Source organism: Manacus candei, unplaced genomic scaffold, assembly GCF_025592945.1.
Source record: "Manacus candei isolate 608988 ecotype Guabito, Panama unplaced genomic scaffold, ASM2559294v1 h1tg000034l, whole genome shotgun sequence".
In the NCBI taxonomy this organism is placed as follows: Eukaryota; Metazoa; Chordata; class Aves; order Passeriformes; family Pipridae; genus Manacus; species Manacus candei.
In genome coordinates, this window is record NW_026138082.1 from 1,889,886 (window position 1) to 1,912,218 (window position 22,333).

Consider the following 22,333-nt stretch of genomic DNA (forward strand, 5'->3'; position numbering starts at 1 on the left):
GGCGACGGGCGCCCATCTGCTGCAAAGCTGCTGCAGTGAAGCGCCGCGGCACCGCCATCTCCCTACCAGCGCAAGGAGTACCGGCTGCCAATGCCGCTGGATGAAAAGCCGCTGGCTGGGTTCCGCTCCACACACAAGCGCTTCCAAGACACTCCCGTGCATGGATGCGCACCCCGCCCCACAGGTAACCAGGCAACGGCCAGCGCGGCCCAGCCCCCCGCGCCTCTTCGGAAAACGAGAATACAAAAGGCGACAGCTTTTATTTGCGGCGGTGCGGGACGGGGCGAGGAGGCGGCGGGCCGGGCCGGGCAGGGCACGGAGTCCCCAGCGTTGGGCAGGGACACAGCGGGGCCGGGCGGCCGCCCTCCCCCATCTTGCTTAAGGACGGGTACCCGAAACCAAGATGGCGCCCGGGCGCTGAGCGCGGGGCCAGCTCTTCCCCGCCCGGAGCGGAAGTGACGCGACGCCCGCCCCGCTCCCTATGGTGGCTCCTCTGTTTCCCCGCGGGCCCCGTGTCTCTTCCTCCGGCCGGACGGAAAATGGCCGTGCGGCTGCCATAGGGGAGCGGGGCTGCAGGGAGTTCCGCCCGCCAGGTGAGGGAGGCGAAGGGGCCGCGGAGAGGTTCGGCAGGGCGGTGGCCCCGGGTTGGAGGGAAGATGGCGGGGGAAGCCTGAGGGGGGCCCAGCCCGACCCCGCCCCCCCCGCGCCTCCTCCCGCCTCCCTTCCCCCTCCCGGGCCGCGCGGTGTCCGCGCGCCGCGCCGTCCCGCCCTCCCCTGCCGCGTGATCTCGGCGCTCCGCAGCCATTATCCCGATTATCCCGGGCCAGACCCCGGGACCGGGCCAGGAGCGGGCAGGCGCCGTCACTGCCCTGCCGCGGGCCGCCGCTTCCCGCGGGAGCCGGGCCGAGCCGGCGTCGCTCCTCCCCGCGCCTGGACGGCGCCCCGGGAACCGAAGGTAGAAGGGGGAAGGGGCGGCGGGAAGCGGAGGCTGATCTTCCTTGTAGCTGTTCCCTGGAAGCCCCGCGAGGCGGGGGTGTGGGGAGGGAGCGTCCGGCGCCGTCGGGCCTCGCCCCGGGAGTGCGGCCTTTGGCTCTGGGCCTCCTGTGGAAGGCGGGAAGGCCCGAGGGGATGTGGCTGTGCAGCACAGATTACGGGAGTGTTAAATCTCCCCGTTATTCTCGCGGGTGTGACGCCGAGGAGGGAAACGGTGCTGGGGAGAAAGGATGCTTCCCAGTATTGGATCAGCCTTTACGGTCGATGGAGGAACTTCCCTCCGGGCATGGTTGTGGTTCAGGCTCTGCTGCCTGAAACACCCCGCGCCTTCCCTGCCCTGCTTACAGATGCTCGCAAAGCCCCTTGATGGGCAGGAGTGGGTTTCAGCCCCTTGCTGAAGGGTGCTGTTGTGTTCCCAGTGTTGATCGCAGTGTAGTGTGCCTGTAGTTGCAGGATCTTATCCATTATTTCTTCTTTGCTTTGTAACCTCCCTACTTTTCACCTTTAATTTTGTGAGAATCAGATTCTTGCTTTCTGTGTCGTGGTGATCCTTTACCAAGTCACTTGTTTATCTCGGAGATCAAAGTTTTGCCTTCACTGCAGCAGTTAAATTTTACTATACAGAAAGGCCCGAGGGCATGCAAAACAAAGGTGCTCTTGACGCTGCAAGTAGTCACTGCTTGAGCAATGGCTGGCATATTGTAAATGTATAAAAACATCACTTAGAGTAGTTGTTCTCGGTGTGGGAGGGATTGATTAAAGAACGTGGGGTTCTAGGAAAATGCTGTCTAGCTGTTGTCTTTCTCCCCTTTCCTCCTCATTCTCCTCTCCGATAATCACGTTGTTTTGGACAAAAGTAGGGAAAATAAGGGGATAAAGGCTCTGGCACTGATGTGTGCTCCAAGCATGCAGCTTCTTATGGCATGGAGAGTAGGAATTGCATCCTCCCACTCGACGCTTTTGATGTTGAGTGACAGGCTGTGCTGAATGGCAGGACGAGGTTCAGTGTGTTACATCTGTTGGTAACTGCCTCTCTCCTGACCAAGACTTTAGTGGGCCCTCCTCTGTGGAGGCCACAGGTGAAGGCTGTTGCTGGGGGAATTCTTCCCTGGGGGAAGGGGGAAGTAGGGAGGATCATGTACCACGGAGAAGGACCTGTTTCCATTGGGCATGCAGAAAACTCGGAGTGGTTGTAGAAATTTGGAAAAGATCAGCAGGGAGTTGTTTGGATCGAGGGTGCAGGTATTTGAATGGATTATATTCAGTCTGGTTGTCAAGGAGAGATAGTGATATAGGGGTTTGAGAAATGCCAGAGAACGTTTAGGGATTGTTTACAGATGGGATAGGTGAAGGAAGCTAATGAGGAAAGTAAGCCTTTGGGTTACAACTGTGTTCTGTTTGTCAGAGTCTCTCCCAAAGGTATTCTCAATAAGTGCACTGGTGTTCACTGTGCTGTCAGTGGCCTCCCTGCAGCCTTGTGGTAAATGGAATCTGGGAGACCTGAAAAGTCAGCTTTTGTCCAGAGTAGTTTTTTTTCTGGATCAGGTCACTGCTGCAGCCCACCAAGCTGTGGTATCAGTCTTGAAACAAATGAGGAAGGGACAGTTGCCTTTTCTGCAGCAGCATGCTCGTACTTCATCACAGAGATTGTGGAAACCACGGTGTAAGGGCATATGAAAACACTATGTTTAAAACTCACACACACAAAAAAACCACCACCAAAAAAACAGATAGGCTATCCAAAACAACATGTGTCCAGAGGCATGCTAATTTCTTTTTGTGTTTTGAGAAATTTCTTTTAAAAAGTCACTTTGCTTTCTGTGTTTTTTAGTTAGAGGAGAAATATGCTTTTGTTTGCCAGTAGTATTACATAAAAGAACAGCTAACAATCATATGACAGTTTTTTTCAGAGGTGATTTTGCTCTTACTAGGTTGCTGTCTTTTGACTTATCTTACAAGTATTTTGTATTGTTTTCTATAAAGAAATGAATTAATTTTGGGGAAAAAAGGCTTTAGTATGTTTTACTGTTTCCACTGTATTTCCAGCATATGAAACAGGGAGAATACTGCTTCCTAGATCTTATTTGTACATTCCAAGATAGTTTGGGCAAATTTGCCATGGAATTTTAGTATTTGTAGGAATCTAAGTCCTTGATGATCTGAGTAGCACTGTCACTGTGAAATGCATTCTGTTCTTACCTGTAATGTGCCGCTGCTACGTTTGTTTTTGTGGACATTGAAAGAAAAGGGAGGGGAGAGGTAAAGAGTGGATAAGACAGCACAGCAGATGTGCACACGCTGAATAGATGACTTACAGTGCTGTCTCATTAAGACTTTCTGTAATTCAGTATGTGTGTTATGAGAGAATACTAAAAGTTGTATGGGATTTCTAGTAGACTGTCCTATCCCCTTTTGTTTTGTCATGATTGTGTAATCCCCGTGTCTTTTGAAGCCTGAATCTCTGAATGAACATGCATTTTGGAAACAGCTTGTGAATTACTTTAATAAGATTTGGATTTAAATCTTCCTGACAGCTCTCAAGTTACGCTTAAGCAAGAGAAATACAGACTACTAAATAACTCTAAATGAAGGATAGCTAAAATAGCGAAGCTAAGAGGAAGCAGTGTTTTGCTAGTGTAAGTGGGTATAACTGTCCTAAAATGTCTTAAACTTACGTTTGGTGTGTAACCTGTAAAATGGCTTAAGAGATGTGTCGTATCTACAGTTTGTGCACTCTGAGAAAATTTCAACATCAGTGGTGCAGTAAAGACTCTGGAAAATAATGTTTAAAAGGAGTCGGAAGCAGTTTTCCTTGTCCTTTTTATTTTTTCATTAAAAATAGCAAATGCTAACAGTGTTGCTTCCTCATTATTGTCTTGCTTGTGGTATTCTGGTGCATATCTTGTTTTTGCTTAATGGTTACACTTGCTGACCAAGACTAATTTAAGACACAGATCCTGTTGTTACTTCATAAAGAACTATTTTTTGAATGTGACTCAATATCTGACAGGTGATGAACTAGCCAATTTTTAAAAAAGTCATGGTTTCTGTGTTTAGGTTTGGTTGTTTGGGAATGTTTGATTTTGTTGGTTTCAATTTTTTGTGGTTGTGTGTTTGTTTTGGTGGGGGCTTTGTGTGTGGGGGTTTTTTCTTTTTTTTTTTTTTTTTTTTTTAAAGCTGCTTGCAAGTACTGTTAAAAAGCTCAAATACCAAGTTTATTGTTTCTGAAGGCTATGCCAGGCTGGTTTCAGGGAAGCTTTAAGACTGTGGTGCTGCCAAAAGAAGCAGTCCTGTCTGGCTGCTATTTCAACTTCCTTGTGTTGGTCCAGACGTTCGTGGAGCTGTGTAATGAGCCATATCAGAAAAAATAATTTGTATTGAAAGTAATCTAGTATGTGCTTGCAGAAATACTTGTAGTGGCATAAAGGAGATCATTAGGAATGTGAGGAAACACAGGATGGGAGAGATGGGACTGTTTCTTTAAATTAGCAGAGCCAACGTATTCTGATTTAAAGTACTGTGGAGCTTTAGCAGCTTCCTTTGTAAAATCCAGATTTTTTTAAACATGGAAGTGAAATGACTCAGAGTTAAGTGTCACCTTTCTACTGTTTAGGGTGGAAAGCAAGGTGGAAAGAAGCTTGAGTTGCCAAAAGTGTGGGAATTACAGCCCTGGTGTTTCAGGCGTAGACCATGTTCCTTGCAGTCATGGTCCTCTTAAAAACACTGGTGTTAGTAATTTCCTCTTGTGTCACCTTGTTTCTGTGCACCTCTGGCAGGCTGTGTCTCTTTCTGAGACTAGTCCAGAGGAAAGCATCATTCGCTGAAGTGAGAGGGGCAGCTGCTCTTGCATAGCAACATACGATGCTTAGGACCTCTTTTTCCTTGGCCTTGAGTACTGGTGCCCTTACTTGGCATAGTGTAGCCACTACAGATTGCATGAGCGTCTACAGGAAGAGGCTGTGGATAATTTCATTTGATACTGTTCAAACAGTATGTTGTAGTTGTGATGTTCTGAGGAATGCGTAGTTTTTCTGTGAAAGTATGCAGCATATAGAAGCTTACTGTTAAAAAGGAGCTGTTTTCCTGCATATTTCTATTACCATTATTGTTTCTTAAATAAGCTTTAGTAGAGGTTAATAAATTTGAGATTGTTGCATATTATGAGAATATTTACACAGACTAAAAAACTCACCAGCAATCTAGTATTTTCAATTTTTTTTTTAATATAAACATTGTTTGGATAAGTGGGTGTTGTCTGTGAAGGTTTTACCCATTACAATTAAATGGGAACAAAAGCTGCACATAGTTGAGTGGTTTTTATTCAATAGTTAAGGTTTTCTATTCAAAACTCCTTTTCTTTCAAATGTTGTTATATCCATACTCTTCTTACAAAAAAAAATATTTGGGAAAAGGGTAGCAAATATATTTTAGCTGCTGGGGTTGGATGTAGTAAATCCAATGTCTTGTATAATTAAAAAAAAAAAGGTGGATACTTTTCGCTTTGTCAGTTGTTAGGGAAAATTCCTAAAACTGTGTGGAACTGACTACAGGAGTTTGAGTTCTGTGGAACTGACTGCCGGAGTATGAGATCTTGTCTTCTGCCTAGAGGTTTTAAAGGTGAAGTAACTATCTTGTTCTATATCCCCAGGATCTAAAGACTTGTCTAAATTAGGATTTGGATTTAAGCTAACACCAGTTAAAGTCAGAAATATATATTATTTAAGTATTCATTTAAAATCTTGGACTGAATTTGAAGTTTGTATTACTTTTTCTGTAGTAGACTTCTGAATGCCTTCATTGACCTTTACTAGCTAATACCATCTCGCCTTTTGTCTAGACAAAATCTGAAATGGTCCGATACACTACTGTGCTCCTTCAGAGACTCATGCTTGCTGATGATGAGAAGTAAAAACTTAATCTTAATAAAGCATATATTTTGTAGAAATTGGAAATATCTTGGTCACTACTAGTGAATGGTAAGTGGACTTTTGAAAGCGGTGTTTATGAACACGAGTGCTACATTTCTTCTTTTAGATGAGGAAAATGTCTGTGAACAAGTGTGAAAGTGTCATTTTAGGAGCACTGGATGTCTTACGTCTTTGGATTTAATGAATAAATTGTTGAGATGTAGTTTCTGGGAGACCCATCCTGTCTGTATTGAACTGGGACAAATTTCCTATTTTCTTGCTTTAGTGGAATTGAAAAGTTTGTTTAATGTTGAGCCAAATTGAAAATGTACATAGTCTTAAGGCTTGAAGGTAGTTAAAAGCTGAGTCCAGTGAAAAATTCATACATTTGAGACTGGTTTTATTATTACAATTATGCTTTGTTTCTGTATAACCTTAAAAGAGCTAGTTTTTGAAGTTGTTGGCTGTTTAGGTAAAATCATATATGCTTGCATTTTAAACAAGAAGGTATAATAGAGTAATGCTTCTATAAATGTTCCAAGAGAAACCTAAAGATAAAGCTTTCACTGTTGGCCTAAGTCCTCATCCCAATTGATTTTCTTTCCAATATGGTAGCTCCAATGAAGTGCAGAGCTATGTGTTAGATTTAAAATTGGTCTAACAGTTTGTCACTGTCCTTTTTACTCCCCTCTTTCTGGCTGCATGCTTTTATTTACTCCATAATCCAGCTCAGTTTGGCACTTCATTAAGCCACTTTGATAACCTATTTATGTGGAAGTGGTTTGTGGGTATCAAGAGCTTGGTCACTGAAGGACCTGAAGGATGTCAGGGCTGTTGTAAGGGGAAGATAATGTGTTACACAGCCCAGCAAGCAAGGCCAAAGGAGGAGTGGTAGTGTGTGCAAGGGGAGTAGGATTTGCCACTTGACAGTGGCTGGCTCTTGACCTGCTCCAGTCTTAGCATGCAGCTTCACTACCCTTCCAAGAGTAAATTTGCTATTTCTTATGTGTTGTCTTTTCATGATAAACAGGTTAATGTTTGAACCCCTTTAAACAAAAGGTGTTACCTGTCCTTTAGTGAACATTCATGTCTCTGACAGTCTCATTTTCTGTTCTATAGGAACCTGTATCGCTGAAAGCACAAATAGGGAGTTTTGAAATAATTGCTTCGTTGGCACCAACTAACAGTTTGAGGTAAGATGAATTCTGTTTTTAAATGTTCTGATTGAACCCAACTATTGAAAATTAAAACTGCTTTTGTTTTCCTAAAATTTATGATTGCAAGAAGAAGCTACAATATATAAAACTTTATAAATTAGTCTATCTCTTGTAAAGATCAACTGTACTTGTCATACATAGAATGCAAAATGTATGAATGTTACTGTCGAGCTCAGGGAAAATAATAATATATTTATTTAAAGCTGAGATTGGGTTATATTATAAACATTGTCCGTCTGATGTTTGGTTTGAAAATTACTTGTAATAGAAAAAAGATCAGTTTTTCTATCACCCTTGGAAAATTGGCATGCATCATGTCTTACAACACTTTAAAAGCTCTAAATTTATGTTGCCTGTGAGTATTGAGCTTAAAAGATTATAACCCATTTTCTGTGAGTTTAATTGAACACAATGAACTAGAAACCATCTTCTGAGTATAGGTTATGCAAATTTGCTTTTTAGTGGAATGAGCCCATAAAAAACAGCATTCAACATATTCTCCACCAAGGTAAATAGTTTTTTCTGAGTTACATGTAAAGCTAGTTTAGGTTAAAAAGTTTTGCTGGTTTAGTTTCAGGTGAGATTACACCTCTGGGGCCATGCAGACTTGTGGGGAAAATCATGTGGGGCAGGAGGAAACAGCTGATAGGGGAAAGGGTTGGTCTGCTTTCTTCTTTTGGGTTCTCTTAGACGTGTCTAAAATCTCTGAAATTTTATTAACTTAAAATTAAAATCTGACATTGTTTTTGTCTTTACATAATTGAAGTATCACCCAGGTAACAAGACAGGTTATATAAAGTACCTTGCTGTGTTGAGCTTGTATTTTTAATTCAGTAATTTTAGATTTTAAAGCCTGTTTGCAACACAAAAGCTAGATGTTTGTTTCTTTCTATTTCTGTTTTAATTATTATTAAACACTGATGATTATTTAGCATTCAAAGGCCTGAAAATATGTAGTTACTTGTTAATAGTTTATATTCAGATTGTCTAATGTGACCCTTTTTTTTTTTTTTTTTTTAAAGCTGGGCAATTTCAAAAGAAAATGGTAATGGGTCAAAGTTTTTATTAATTAAATTGGGGATTTTTAGCTACTGATCTGAAAAGAAAAAGAAAAGGTGTGTATTTTTTTTATGGTTAGCATTAATTCTAAATATTTACTGTGACTGTATGTAAGAAGAAATGATAGTTTATTATTTATTTTCTTTTAGGTCTCATGGCTTTATAATCAATTGTAGTTTTCACAGCTTACTTTGTGTTGAAGCACGTTGAATTTTGTTGCAAGCCATATTATTTAACTAGTTGTTAAAATCTTTAAGTTGGCCATGCATTTTACTTATCGATTAAAAAGCAAAGTTAACCTAAAAAGATGCAGGGTGAGCATCTTGACTAGTGGAAAATCGGATTAGTGCGATTAGCTTTAGTACATGTGGTTAAAGAGAAATAATACCTGTGGCTCAAACTTAACAACTGCTGGACAGAATACTTCAGGGCTTTTTCTTTCCTTATGTAAAAGGTACATTGTAGTGGACTTTAAACTAATTCCAGAGAAGGAATAGTGCATTGGAAATGCAAGGAAACTACAAACTGCACAATAGCAAGACTTATGTTTAACATACATCAGTATGTCCAGAGTTATGTTCTTCGTGTCTTAATTTGCAGAAATGGTTTGGGTTTTTTTCTGTTTCTTCTTCTCTTCTACAGGATCAGCTTGCAGTTAAATCTGGAAAACCTTTTACTGTTATACTTTATCCTTTCAGACAAAGTGTGTGCACTGCAGTAATGTTAAATTCTTTAAAATGTGGTTGAGCTTTTAATTTACTGATAAATGTACTCATACTGTCTCCAGAGTTCTTTCATTTAGCAAATGCTATACTTCTTTCTAATACTGTCATTTTAGTATATACAAATTTTGTTCATTTGTATCATTTATATCATTTAGATGGACTCTAAATAGTTGCTTCCATTTTTTCCCCCTCCTCTCATTGCTTTTCCTTTTGGGAAGGAGTATATCTACTGAGAAAAATGGGTCGATCTAACTCTAGATCACATTCTTCAAGATCAAAGTCCAGATCTCAGTCCAGCTCTAGGTCAAGATCCAGATCACATTCAAGGAAAAAGAGATACAGGTAGGTTGATGTCACACTGCATTAAAAGGTGGTTTGGTATATTAGGTTTTGTCTGGAAAATGTTTTTCACTTGCATGATGCCGTGGCAAAAGTGAGCCTGGGATCGTATTTCATTTTAGGCAGTAGGCAAATTATGCTTTGAATGTAATTTTCGTTACTTTGTTTAATAATTGGGGTTTTTTTTCCATCTTCATGTATCTCAAGATAATTTCAGAATGCGAATGGTTCCTCATGATTTGTGGCCCTTTTGATTCTTCTCTTCCCCTTCATAAGATCTTTTCTTTGTCCAGTCTCTTTCTCTGTAATTTGTTCTGTATTTCTCACTCCACTTTTCATATCTGAAGTAACTTATGGCTTCAGTAGATAAACTTTGCTGTACCTTGTCTTCTTAGTTGCCTCCAGCCTTTCACTCATCTTTCTTGCTAGTGGACTTTACCATCTCCCATAAAAGAAGTGGGTCAGTTGAATATTTACTGCCTCATCAGCTGCTATCCACAGGCTGGCATATGAAATTGGGGGTCATGTAACTTCATGTTCCAGGCTGTGAACCAAGGTGGCTGAGAAACTGAATGCCATGTTCCAGAGTGGTGATAATCTCTAATAAAATGGCAGGGCAGGCCACTGAGGCTGGTAACATCTTAATCATGTGATGCAGAGTTTCACAGTCCTTAGAAGTATAAACATGCTTATTACAGTAAATATATTACGGAAATAATAAGTAGAGATTGTAGAAGTTACTGTAAGACCGTTAGTCCGTGTCCTTTAGCATTCTGACTGCATTTGAGAAATCTAGCATTTAGTGTCAAGGCACTTCTTTCTTTTTGGTTTTCCAGTTTTCAGATGTTAATGTTTGCTTTTTAATTTTAGTTCTAGGTCTCGGTCAAGGACGTATTCACGATCTCGCAGCAGGGATCGTGTTTATTCTAGAGATTATCGCAGAGATTACAGAAATAATAGAGGAATGAGACGTCCCTATGGTTACAGAGGAAGAGGTAGAGGGTATTATCAAGGAGGAGGTGGTAGATACCATCGTGGAGGTTATAGGCCTGTCTGGAACCGAAGACACTCCAGAAGCCCTAGACGTGGCCGTTCACGTTCCAGAAGTCCAAAACGAAGGTCTGTGTCTTCCCAGAGGTCCCGGAGCAGATCTCGTCGATCTTACAGATCTTCCAGGTCCCCGAGGTCCTCTTCATCTCGTTCTTCATCCCCATACAGCAAATCACCTGTCTCTTCCAAAAGACGTGCGTCTCTGGAAAAGCAGGCAAAGAAAACTGAAGGGGCTCCTTTGCAAGATAGCCCCTTGAAAAATAAATCACAAGATGAACAGAAAGATACATTTGAACATGACCCATCAGAGTCTCTTGATGATTTTAACAAATCAGCAGCAGCTTCTGGCGACATTTGGCCTGGCCTTTCAGCGTATGATAACAGTCCAAGGTCACCCCATAGTCCTTCTATTGCCACCCCACCTAGTCAGAGTTCATCTTGCTCTGATGCCCCTTTGCTTAGCACAGCCCACTCAGCAAAGGACACACCTCAACATTCCCATTCCATTCAGCATAGTCCTGAGAGGTCTGGCTCTGGTTCTCTTGGAAATGGTTCTAGCCGTTATAGCCCTTCTCAGAATAGCCCATTGCATCATATCCCTTCGAGGAGAAGCCCTGCAAAGACAATCCCATCACAGAGTGCCCCCCGTGAGGAAGCTCGAGTGCGGTCATTTTATCCTGAGGGTGGCGAACAGGAAGCTGCAAAAGGTGGAAAGTTTATGAAAAGGTAAGAATTAAATTATAAGCCTAATGTTGCCTCTTAAAAAGTTAGAATTTTGTCAAGATTGTCACTATACATTGAAAAAGGCGATTTGGAACACTAGTACTATTAGTCTGGTTGGAACTGAGCTTGAAACGTGTGTACTAAGATGCTTCAGGATCTTGACTGCTGGCTAGTGAAGATAGGGATCTGTATCCTTGAGGAAAAATGGGTTTGTGCTTTTCCTTCAAGGTGTATTTTCTTGTACTCAGTGTTTTGCTGTTAAGAAAAATCTTAATTGGAATAGTGCATCAGACTTGCTTGTTTGATAGTGAATTCTCTTCAGGTATTTCAAAATTTTAATGGTTGATGTAGTTCGAAATGCAGATCTTCTGGAACTCAAAAAATGCTGATGTTTTGCAATGGTTTCTTTATGTTAACATAAACAGCACTGATTGCTAATTGTGTGGTGCAATATGACAGCTTTGTCTTGACATGCATTACTTATCAAAGAGAGTTGGTCTTGGTATTCTTGGAACATAATTCTGTTGATGTGAAGGAACTTCAGTGTATATTTTCCAGTGAATGTAAAATTCTTCAATTCGTTCTTGAAATGTTTGATGTAGTAGTAATTTTTGAAAGTTGTAAAAATCTTACTGATATTAGACTGTTCCTTTCTAATGGGACTAGTACTTCAGTGGATTTCTTATAAAATGTGTTACAGAGAGAAGTTGTGACTATGCTATATAGGCTTGATTGTAGGCTTTTAAAAGAATTTGTCCAGTCAGTGATTTATTATGTAAAAAAATTACTGCTTAGAAGATCAAAAATATGACTTCCCTTGGATTAGGTGTATTGGAGTTGATGAATGTATTAGATGGAATTTTCACCTGTGTGAAAATAGTGTATAGATAAGGCAGTGTGTGAAACAACTGGTAAGTGTGGTTCTGTATTTAGGAGAGCTGCCTTCTAAAGGTTCCCTGCTAAACCTGTTTCAGATTCTGGAATTAGTAGTATGCAGGATCTTGAAAATTGTTCACGTTTTTGTGGTACTCTAACTTTTTTGGTAAAAGAAATACAAAAATGAATTGTAGTCTGAATTCTCAAACTTCATGTGAGTTTGATGGAAAAAATGAGTAGTATAAGAGAATGTGAAAATGGGCACTGATTAAGAAAAAAAAGCCACTAGCTTTCTTATAAACTATAGCAGAAAATTTCTAGGTAGTCTCCTCAGATGCCTCCAGTAGTGCATAAAGGACAGTGGATACAGTGTTAATGGTGTGCGAAGCATTGCATGCTACAGTTAATTGCTTGGAGGAATGTATTTTCATCATCATCTTGGTGTGGGATTGACACGAAAGAGGAATGCAAGTGAACTGGAATGAATGCAATCCAGAGTTACGAGTCTCTTCTTTGCTATCCACAGGTACACAGATGAAGAGTCTAGAGTATACCTGCTTGATAGGGGTAATACCAGGGAGAAGGAGGCCCAGAAGGAGAGAGGATCAGAAAAAGGGAGGACAGAGGGAGAAAGGGAATGGGAGGAACAGGAAACTTTAGATTTTTTCATTGATAAAGAGACTGGGAAAGAAAAGTTTAATGACTCTGAAGGGGAGGACACAGAGGAGACAGAGGATTACAGACAGTTCAGAAAGTCTGTCCTGGCAGATCAGGGTAAAAATTTTCCTACTGCATCTCACCGGAATGCTGAGGAGGAAGGAACCAAATACAAATCTAAAATATCAATCAAGGGCAATAGAGAGAGCGATGGATTTAGAGATGAGAAAAGTTATAAGCTTAAAGAGACTGGCTATGTAGTGGAAAGGCCTAGTGCAACAAAAGATAAGCACAAGGAAGAAGACAAGAGTTCTGAGAGGCTAATGATGAAGAAAGAAACTCAGTCACCTGAGCAGGTAAAGTCTGAAAAGCTCAAAGAACTCTTTGATTACAGTCCCCCTCTACACAAGAATCTGGATGCGAGAGAAAAATCCACCTTCAGAGAGGAGAGCCCACTTAGGATCAAAATGATAGCCAGTGACTCCCATCGTCCTGAAGTTAAACTCAAAATGGCACCAGTACCTCTTGATGATTCCAATAGGTAAATTATTCCACTTTACAGTGTGGTTCTCCATTTGTCTGCAGTGTTGTTCATCTTTATTTAAACTATTGGTTTCTTTTTGTGTGTCTCTTTTCTGTTGTTGATGCATTTTAGACCTGCTTCCTTGACTAAAGACAGGCTGCTTGCTAGTACACTTGTTCATTCCATCAAGAAGGAGCAAGAGTTCCGATCCATCTTTGACCACATTAAGTTGCCACAGGCCAGCAAAAGCACGTCAGAGTCATTTATTCAGCACATTGTGTCCTTGGTTCATCATGTCAAAGGTATGTATTTAGTTTATCGTATGGGATACGTGTCTGACCACTTCGTTTAAGCCTATTTGCTGTTTCTAGTATGGGAAGATTTCAGCCCTTTTTTTAATGTTGATTTAGCCAGACTTTCTTCCTTTTAAGGTATGCATAAAAATAATTAGAAAAATAATAGCCACAGACACTAGTATAAAAAAAACACAAGCAGTGTAGAGTATAGTAGCAGTTATACTATATTTTTGGATAAATTTTTGAATGTAGGTAGCATATAAAGTTTTCTAGTGTAGTTTAAACATACTACATTAGTCAATTTTTTCTTATTTAATTTTATTTTAATGACTCTAATACACAATTTATATTAAGTGGTGCAATGTGGGTTGACAGATGTCTTTAGTACTGTAAATACAATGCCATTCCTTTTGGAGCACCATAGAGGTCATTTCCAGGTTCTTATTAGAAGGGGGTCTTTCTCTTAGTAAGATTTAGGAAGAAATGTGTTCTAAATGATGCTAAAATCCATGGTGATATTTTATTCCTATTTGACAGTATTGTCAGGAATTTCACTTAAAAGAAATTTGGCAGTGGCTAAATAAACCTCTGTTAAATGAGTTACTCACTAATCATTTTCTGTTTTAACAGTAGTGGCTGTTTAATATGAACACCAAAAAAACCTCTCAACAAACCAATCAGAACAACGAAAGTCCCCCCCAAAAAACACTGAAACCCAAACCTAGACCGTCAACGTAGATATATTTCACTTAGGTCATATATCCTCTTAAGTTTTTTTGATGGGGAAAATAGATAATTCCTAAAATCCAGTGAGGATATCTAGAGAGTTCTTCAAATGCTTTTTTGTATAGCATTTGCTTTATTTCACTGGTCTGTTGTCTTGTTTCTGTGTTAAATATTACTGAGATAATATGGAGCTAGTGAAAGTAATTTTACCACATCATCATACTAAGGGGTAATGTGGCCAGTTTCAGTGAATCTGTGTCCAAGCATTGTTTTTAAGATGTGTTAGATTTTAAAATTGCTAAGATTTATGTGCTGGAAATATGCGCTGACATTAAAAATACTTTGTTGGCATAATTCAGATTACTAAAGGCAAATGATTTCCTGCATTTTGAATTACTTATAAAGAAGAAGGTAATAGTCAACAGTAATGGATTATGGTAATGTATTAGATAAAAACCCAATATCGGGACACCTGTTTAGAGTATAATGATTTGTTGTGAAAGTATCTTATTTTATTGCTATGTGAAGAAATTTAAGGCTCAATCCAGTGAGAGCTTCTCTAAGTTTTTGCTTATATGGTGCATATGTAGCTATAGGTGAAAATACTACTTCTGAAACTCTCACATGTTGATCACAGAATAGAATTTTTCTATGAACTTTTGTGTGTTAAATATCTGGTAAATATAACAGCTTAACAGCCTATATAATCAAGTTATTAGAATATGTACAGTTATGGTTGCTTTTGAAAGCAGAACATCTCTTTAAGTTTCATATTTACTATGGTCTGTGATCAGATTTTTAGTAACACTTTTAACAAACTGAAGTTATGTTCATTATTGGTGTGATGCGACCAGTCTGAACAGCTCTTTATTGATGTAGAGCTGAAAATGCCCAGTGATGTTTTCTTTTTCATTGTAACTAGGTCCTGGAATGTGTTTTGAAATGGCAAAATCCATGTTACAAAAGTAAAATAGCTGTTGAAAGATACAGATGCCAAACAGGCACAGTTGAACCTTCTGTCTTCCTGGCAAAAATGGCATAAAAACAGAGTTGCTAGCTCAAATTCCTGTGTTTGATGGAATTATGATTGAGGCACTACCCTTGTAGTGGCCGTTTCAAGTTTTAATGGTTGGTTATGAGACAAATACTGGATGCCGGGCGGTAAGTTGATACAGATGTATGTTGACCTGTTAAGCAGATAGCTTGCTTCATATGTAACATTTCATAGCTCATGACTTTATGTATTTCTATATTACATTTGAACACATTTGTTGAGCTGGTTTGAAAACTGAGTTTTGCTGTGGCTAATTTAACTGTCTTTGAAGGAAGGAGAAAATTTGTCAGAGAAGTTGTCAAGTTTGCCAAGATGCCAGATCCTTAAATGATTTTACCTATGTATAGGTGTATTAATTGTCTTGGATTTTTATCATCACAACTTCCAATCAAGAAATTGTATCCCTTTAAGAAAAGACTTGTCAGGTCTTTCATGTAGTTATTGAAGCATACATTACTTAAATGTTTTCACCTACTCTTATTTTAAGTTAAAGATGAGATGAATGGTAAACTGTACTTACTGCAATTATTCATGACTCTCTAAGTAACTTCACTTTCTGTTGTGGGCAAAGTATAAAGTAACTGTTTAAGAAATTGCTCTTTCATTAGAAGAAAATGTCATTAAAAATGAGCAAGTCCAATCAGTAAATGATGCTCGAATTAGATGTAATACAGTCATGGCATAGTAGACTTGCAGTGATGCTGTGCACTTTAACTTTGTTTGGGTTACAGTGTGGAAAAATAGGGAAGCCGCCACATTTGCTTTTCCTGATAAATTTATAGAAAATACTGTTTATTGCCTGTTACTTGCCTTTGTCAGGAGTAAAATACCTGTCAGTTGAATTAAACTAATGAAACAGTGTTTTTTTTCTATTGTAACCAACAGAGCAATACTTCAAGTCAGCTGGAATGACCCTAAATGAGAGGTTCACTGCGTATCAAAAAGCCACTGAAGAACACAGCACCCGACAAAAGAGCCCAGAAATACATAGGTATATATGTTAACTGCATATGCAGATGCTTTTTGTTTTAAATAATGTCTGCTAATATTTCTTTTGAGAATCCAAAATATTTTTTCTAATCTGTATGGGGTAATTTGTGTAATTACAAAATACCAAAAAAAGCCCTTTTGTAAAAGAGAACTCATCTGAGTCGAGTCTGGCTTCATCTGTGGTTGTGTAACAGATGTCTTCTCTACCTCTGTATCTCATTTGGGATATATTTACTTTTCTCACATGCAGTGCTCAAATATTGAGGGGCATATGTCTTGAAGATGAAAAGAAGCCCTGTACATGCATCTTTCTTCTTCAGTGTGAAATGTTCCATCTCATACTACTTTAGTTTTTGTGTGTGTTAATTTACAGCAGTTTTTTGAAAAATCTGAGAACCCAAAAGGTAAGAAGGTAGGCATGCAAATGTAGTGTCTGATCATGTGCTATAATTTTATGATGCAGTGTACTATATTTGTGTTGCATGTGAGGATATGGTGTCCAACTCTACAAGTTTTCTTAACTGTTCAGTATTTTTGACTTCACAGCTAACTATCATAATGCTGATGATTTCTTGGAGGGGGTGGGTTTTCAGCTGGTTACATATACTGATCCTTTTGAAATAAATCATTAAACATTTTTTTGTATCTTCAAAGCTGTACTTAAAATGTGAAACATCAATCTGCCTATATTTGTATTTTTAGCATACTTTACACAGAACAGAACCAAGGTTTTCAATTTTTAATCTGCTTCTGTATTCTGATGGTGGGGCTTTATATGCAAAAAGTTTGTCTACTGCAAAAACGCCTTCTCAGTTTTCTGTTGAAAAGAAGTGTTTGAGGCCATTAACAGTCACATATGTATATGGCAAGACACTGCTTTTATTTTACATTTAGGAGGATTGACATCTCCCCAAGTACCCTGAGGAAGCATACTCGTTTAGCAGGTGAAGAGAGAGTCTTTAAAGAAGAAAGTCAAAAAGTAGGTTCTAAGTAAATGTCCTCTCTGTGCTTCTAAACTTAATTTATTGTTTCCTTTTAAATCTGAATTTCATCTCTGTTCGTGTATAAAATAAAAAAGTAATTTATATTTATAGTACTTGGAGTACTTTTATTTAGAATTTTTTTTTCCTTTGAGTAAAACATGTTATCTAGAAGCTCATTTATGTAGCATGATTTTGCTGGATTGATAATGTGGCATATAAGGTCAAGTCTTCTCCCATGCTTCCTTTCTTCTTGCATGTGTCTTGACCACTAAGCTGCCCGAGGACAAAGAACAGGTGTTGGGGCAGGGGGAAGTACCCACATGGTCAATGAGTAGTGTGGTTGAATTGCAAAGATGCTTGTACTCTGCTTAAAAACAATTCACCAGAAGAAATGAATACTTAAATATCTCCCCAAACCATGCATTATGGTGTGTATGCACCAAAAACTAGATATATCCCATTGCCTTGATGGGAATGCTTGTTTGAAACTGAAATTCTTAGCTGTTCTTTTTTTTAGATGTAGCCATTGCATGTAAAGGGCAAGGTCAATTTGTGTGCTGAAGTTTGTTGAGAAATGGGTAAATTCTATCTTTTTTTTTTTAATTGATGCCCAACTTCCCTTGTCACTGAGCTTCTCTTCTGGACGTTTTATTTCAAAATTGTGTTCCAAAATATATATTTGTTTACAGGGAGATAAAAAATTAAGGTGTGATTCAGCTGATCTTCGTCATGACATTGACCGACGTAGAAAAGAACGAAGTAAAGAGCGAGGAGACTCAAAGGGTTCCAGGGAATCCAGTGGGTCAAGAAAGCAGGAGAAAACTCCAAAAGATTACAAGGATTACAAATCTTACAAAGATGACAGGTAAATATTTGAAGTCCTTATATAGAAATATACCTTCTAATTAGCCTTTTGTAATTGTAAGCTTAATTGCTTTCAATTTTCAATGTATAATGGAACATTTAATTTTAAACAATTAAAATTATTTGTTTTACAGCAAATATGTATTATCTCTCTTTTACACGGCTTATGGTGGATGAGGACAAAAACTTTGGAATAGCAAGCTAACACACTGAAAAAAAAAATGACAAATTAATCTGTCCTATTATCCAGGCTACATCAGGAGGTTGGACTTCAATGCAGTACATTTCTATAAACAGTTTGTGTAAGAACTTTGGTTCGTTATGCTTGATTCCGCACTTTTTCAACTCATAACACCCAGAGTATGAGAATTTTACTGATACTTAGGTTTTAACATGGGTGAGAAGGGGAATTTTTATTTTTTTCTAAAGCCAGTGGGCTGTTTTAAGAAAAAAACATTAACATATCTCAGTGGATACTGTGTAGAAGTGGTAAGAGTTACTTCAGGTATGACCTTTCTTTGAATAGAATATTAAAGTCTTGTAAATTGGGTCAAATTAATGCCACTATGGGGTTACTAAGAGTCTTGCTGTAGGAATTTTTTTTCCCCTGCTTTGTACTGTATATAGAATGAATTTTTACTTATGCTTCCTGATTCCCATTTACTTTCTGACTTCGGTATCCACATTTTCTTCCACTGGCTAATTCCCTACAGCCATCTACGTAGGGAAGCCCATACTATATCTTCTCAACAGTGTGCAAACTGAACTATGTAAAGTTTCTGTAAAACTTTTCCTTGAGGGCTTTTTTCCCTTTAACTTCTGTTTTCTGCCTCAGAAGAAAGGCAGATCTTAAAAGTAACAGAATCTCTTCATGGTGTCAGAATCTAGAAAAACTATTTTGCAGTTTGCAGACTGCTGCTTTCCAACTCACTAGCAATAATGAGCATTTAATGCACTTAAATGTGTAAGAGGAGGCTGGAAAGTGGAACTATACTTCGCCTTAATATCTCAAATATATAACACGTGTGACTTTATAACCAGAAGGGGGCTAGTTTCTCATAAAATATAGAGACACGGTTTAGTATAGCATGTTACAGACTATCTAGTACGTTTAAAATAGCACATAGTATATTTTTTTATTTTTCAGTAAACAAAAAAGAGATCAAGACCGTGCTAGGTCCTCCCCATCTTCCTCCCCATCTTCTTCTTCATCCAGTTCTCGAGAAGAAAAAGATTGCAAGAAGGAAAGAGATGAAGAGTTCAAAACCCACCATGAACAGAAAGAATACTCTGGTTTTGCAGGAGTCAACAGGCCAAGAGGCACCTTTGTAAGTTTTTCTCTTATTCTTTCCTCAAATTATGGAAACTTCACAACAGATAAATGAGGGAGTGTCTCACTGTTTAATATTAGACTGGACTTACTCCTGAGTTCTTTTATGTGATATACCAAAGCTAGTCTTTTTTTCTGGTCTTTTTTTTTCCCAGCAGTGCCTAGTAGCAGTTAAATGCTATGTAAATTTGCCATTAGAGGTCCTAGCATGAGGCTGGGAAAAAGGATTTCTTGATTATTCCTTGCTCTTGTGTAATTATGTTATTTCCTAACAGGATCTGAAAATTTAGCGTTCTGTAAAGTTTAAATCTTGTATTCTATTACCTCTTAACTCCCTGCAGCTGCTGTTTTTCCCTGTCACTTTAAGTTTGGTTTTACCCTCCTTTGTGTGTGATGCCTGCAACTTGTCAAATAGATAATGGCACATAATTACACCTCAACCTTGAAATAGCTGTATGGAGGAGATGGTATACTTGTTATTTTTTGTTTCTTTGGCTGGCACTAGCCACAGTGAGCATGCACGTTCATTGATTTACCTCTGGAATGTGTTTAAGCATTGTGATTTGGAAAGTGACACACTGACCATTATAGTCTTCAGAAAAATCTTAAACTTCAAGATTCCATGTTAATGTAATTATTTAAATGGGAAATGTAGGAGCATTAGAAAAGAGTAGTAATCAATAAAGGAGGCCTTGAAAAAGATAAGGAGCGCTTAAAAAACCCCCCAAACAACCCTAAACAAAACATAAAACCACCCCGAGACAGACACCCACCCCCAACAACACAGCAGAAGAAACTGCCAAACCAAAATGAATCACAGAAAAAAGTGCAAGTTCCATGTGGTTGGAGAAAAACTGTCGAATAGTCTTACATAATAGGTAGGAGAAATTTCATACTTTAACAATAATTCCTTCATGTAGCCTGTAATTAAGACTAAATAATGCTAAAATGCATTGTTTAGTATAAATGTACATTGAATTGTTTGTACTAGTGTACAAAATAAGTTTTGAATTACATATGAGGGTGTTTGAAATGCTTGTGGCATGTGTCAACACTTAAGGTTTGAATCACCCATCTAAAAACCTGTAGCTGCTTAGAAGAAAATTCAGAGTTCTAAATTTCTAACACTAGAAGTGCATCATTTCCTCCTTTCTTCTTATTTTTATATAGTTATGCTAAGTAACATCTCTCTGGCATAAATATGTAAGTCCTTGGATGGTGTAGGCATCAATTATGACTATCAGCACAATTTCCAGCTGTATAAGCTAACGGCACAAACAAAACAGAAATTAGCAAAAGCAGAGCTTAAAACTCCATCTCTCTAAGAGATTTAGTAGAAGACTCATTGGTTAAAGGCTTCCTGCTTTATAAAACCAGATTGTATGTATTGTGAAAGAGATGCTATTTTATATGAAGTTCAGGTAGATGTGAATTGGGAATTTAATAGACTTCTACTCATTTAATTACTAGTGACTGCCAGTTCTGACTATGCAGTAATAGCCGGTTAATGTTCCGTAATGACATACGTGGTCATACACAGGCTTTTTTAACAAATCCTCTGAACAGGTGAATCTAAATAGGCCAACCTCTTGACTCAGATCTCCTCTTTAGGGATACAGCTGGGCAAGTACTGAAAAATACAGACCAGCTAGTGTAGGAATATGTTTGTAAATGCAGGCTAATAATGGCTGCATTCCAGTAAATACTGCTTTGCTTTTGGAGTAAATAAGATGCTTTGGTTGTGAAGCCTTAGAGAACATAACATCTCCCCTCTCCAGCCAGTTAATATAAGCTAAATTGTCAATTTCATGTTAATCAGCAATGGTTTTTCACTAACTTTTGCTGATATACGATTCTGTTTAATTCTATGCGTCTCATACATAATCATCGTGAATAGTTTTCAAATACAAACAGAAATAAGGTTAAGTAGAATTTTTCAGTGACAGGGTCATTAGTATCCAGCTCCAGAAGAAATTTGTGTGTAAAAGTTCTGTTTAAAAGGAGTTTTATACAGAAGTTGTACTCTCTATTTTTTGTAGTAAGCAAGCACATAAAGATACCACCATAGTAGATTTCACCTCCTATAGTTCTTTACCTGAAAGAGATGATGTGGTAGGGGGAGGCATTCATACAGTGATGAGGAAAATTCTAGACATTTTTCTTTAAGGGAATCTGATTGTAGGACCTAATACCAGGAAATGTTGATAATTTTTTTTCTTTTTTAATCCTGTCATAATTTTGTCTCTATATCCTTCTCCCACCCCCCAGATCCACCGGGATACTGTTTGTTGTGCCCTAGTTTTGTAAAGCTGTTGGAAATAAAGAAAGCATGTAGTATTTCCTCTCCTGTACAATTAGTCTCTTGCTTTACAAACTACTCTCCATGCAATTATTTTTGGTTTTTGCCTACAGGGTATTGAATAGATCTTATGAGCCTTTTACTGATTGTTTTTCAGTCTGTTTGATTTCAGGGTAGTTTTAAAACTGTCCAGCAGAAATTCTGTATTAGAAGTATTGGAGCTTTGGGGAATTAAGTGTTCATAATACTTCTCTTTTGAGCTAGTTAATCATATAAATTTTTTTGTCTGCGTTTATGAAACATACTCTGAACAGTACATACTGTTGATTTTTTCTTTTGAGTAAATAATTTACTCGCTTGTAATTTAATTTGGCCTAAAGTACATTTTTTGAGTCTCTGTTAGAAATGTGTGAGTAACACACAGTGGATATACTACTTTAAAAACTGCATTGTTAGTATGTATTCTAGAATCACTTCCTCATAACTGATACGATTGACTCCATAAATGACCTCTACCTTCCCCTTGACAGTTTTCTCCCTCTTCCAGTCTAGTTTTTTTGTTTGTTTTTTGTCTGTGAACAGCTTCAGAAGCTATTCTGACCTTTTGTTGCAACACAAAAACTGCTGGTTTAACAGCAGTCAAAGGAGGTTTCTTTTTGGTGGTTGTGGGTAAACTTACGCCAAGTTCAAATGTGTTTCAATTAAGCTTAATAGAATCATTA

General features: G+C 38.6%; 1 protein-coding gene and 1 long non-coding RNA gene across 16 annotated transcripts in view; one reads left to right on the plus strand and one right to left on the minus strand.

Moving 5' to 3' along the window:
* Positions 1-22,333, plus strand: part of BCLAF1 (BCL2 associated transcription factor 1) — a 24,980-nt gene continuing 2,647 nt past the window's right edge. Inside the window, exons 1-12 of one of the 15 annotated variants that reach the window (XR_007905308.1) lie at positions 798-955; positions 5,831-5,969; positions 7,020-7,093; positions 9,120-9,243; positions 10,111-11,016; positions 12,416-13,087; positions 13,202-13,371; positions 16,031-16,136; positions 17,030-17,114; positions 17,808-17,983; positions 18,117-18,284; positions 19,130-19,253. Coding sequence is in view for 13 of the 15 variants with exons in the window: in XM_051792539.1 (XP_051648499.1) it covers positions 9,140-9,243; positions 10,111-11,016; positions 12,416-13,087; positions 13,202-13,371; positions 16,031-16,136; positions 17,030-17,114; positions 17,808-17,983; positions 19,130-19,310 (2,400 nt within the window). In the remaining 2 variants the exon portion in view is untranslated. Of the gene's footprint in view, positions 185-469; positions 594-797; positions 956-5,830; positions 5,970-7,019; positions 7,094-8,139; positions 8,233-9,116; positions 9,244-10,110; positions 11,017-12,415; positions 13,088-13,201; positions 13,372-16,030; positions 16,137-17,029; positions 17,115-17,807; positions 17,984-18,116; positions 18,285-19,129; positions 19,311-22,333 lie in introns of those variants that run through there. The other 14 variants (XR_007905309.1, XM_051792533.1, XM_051792539.1 and 11 more) reach the window with 14 other exon arrangements.
* Positions 10,368-22,333, minus strand: part of LOC127473222 (uncharacterized) — a 17,859-nt gene continuing 5,893 nt past the window's right edge. Inside the window, exon 3 of the long non-coding RNA XR_007905314.1 lies at positions 10,368-10,492. This is a non-coding gene — a long non-coding RNA (uncharacterized LOC127473222). The remainder of the gene's footprint in view (positions 10,493-22,333) is intronic.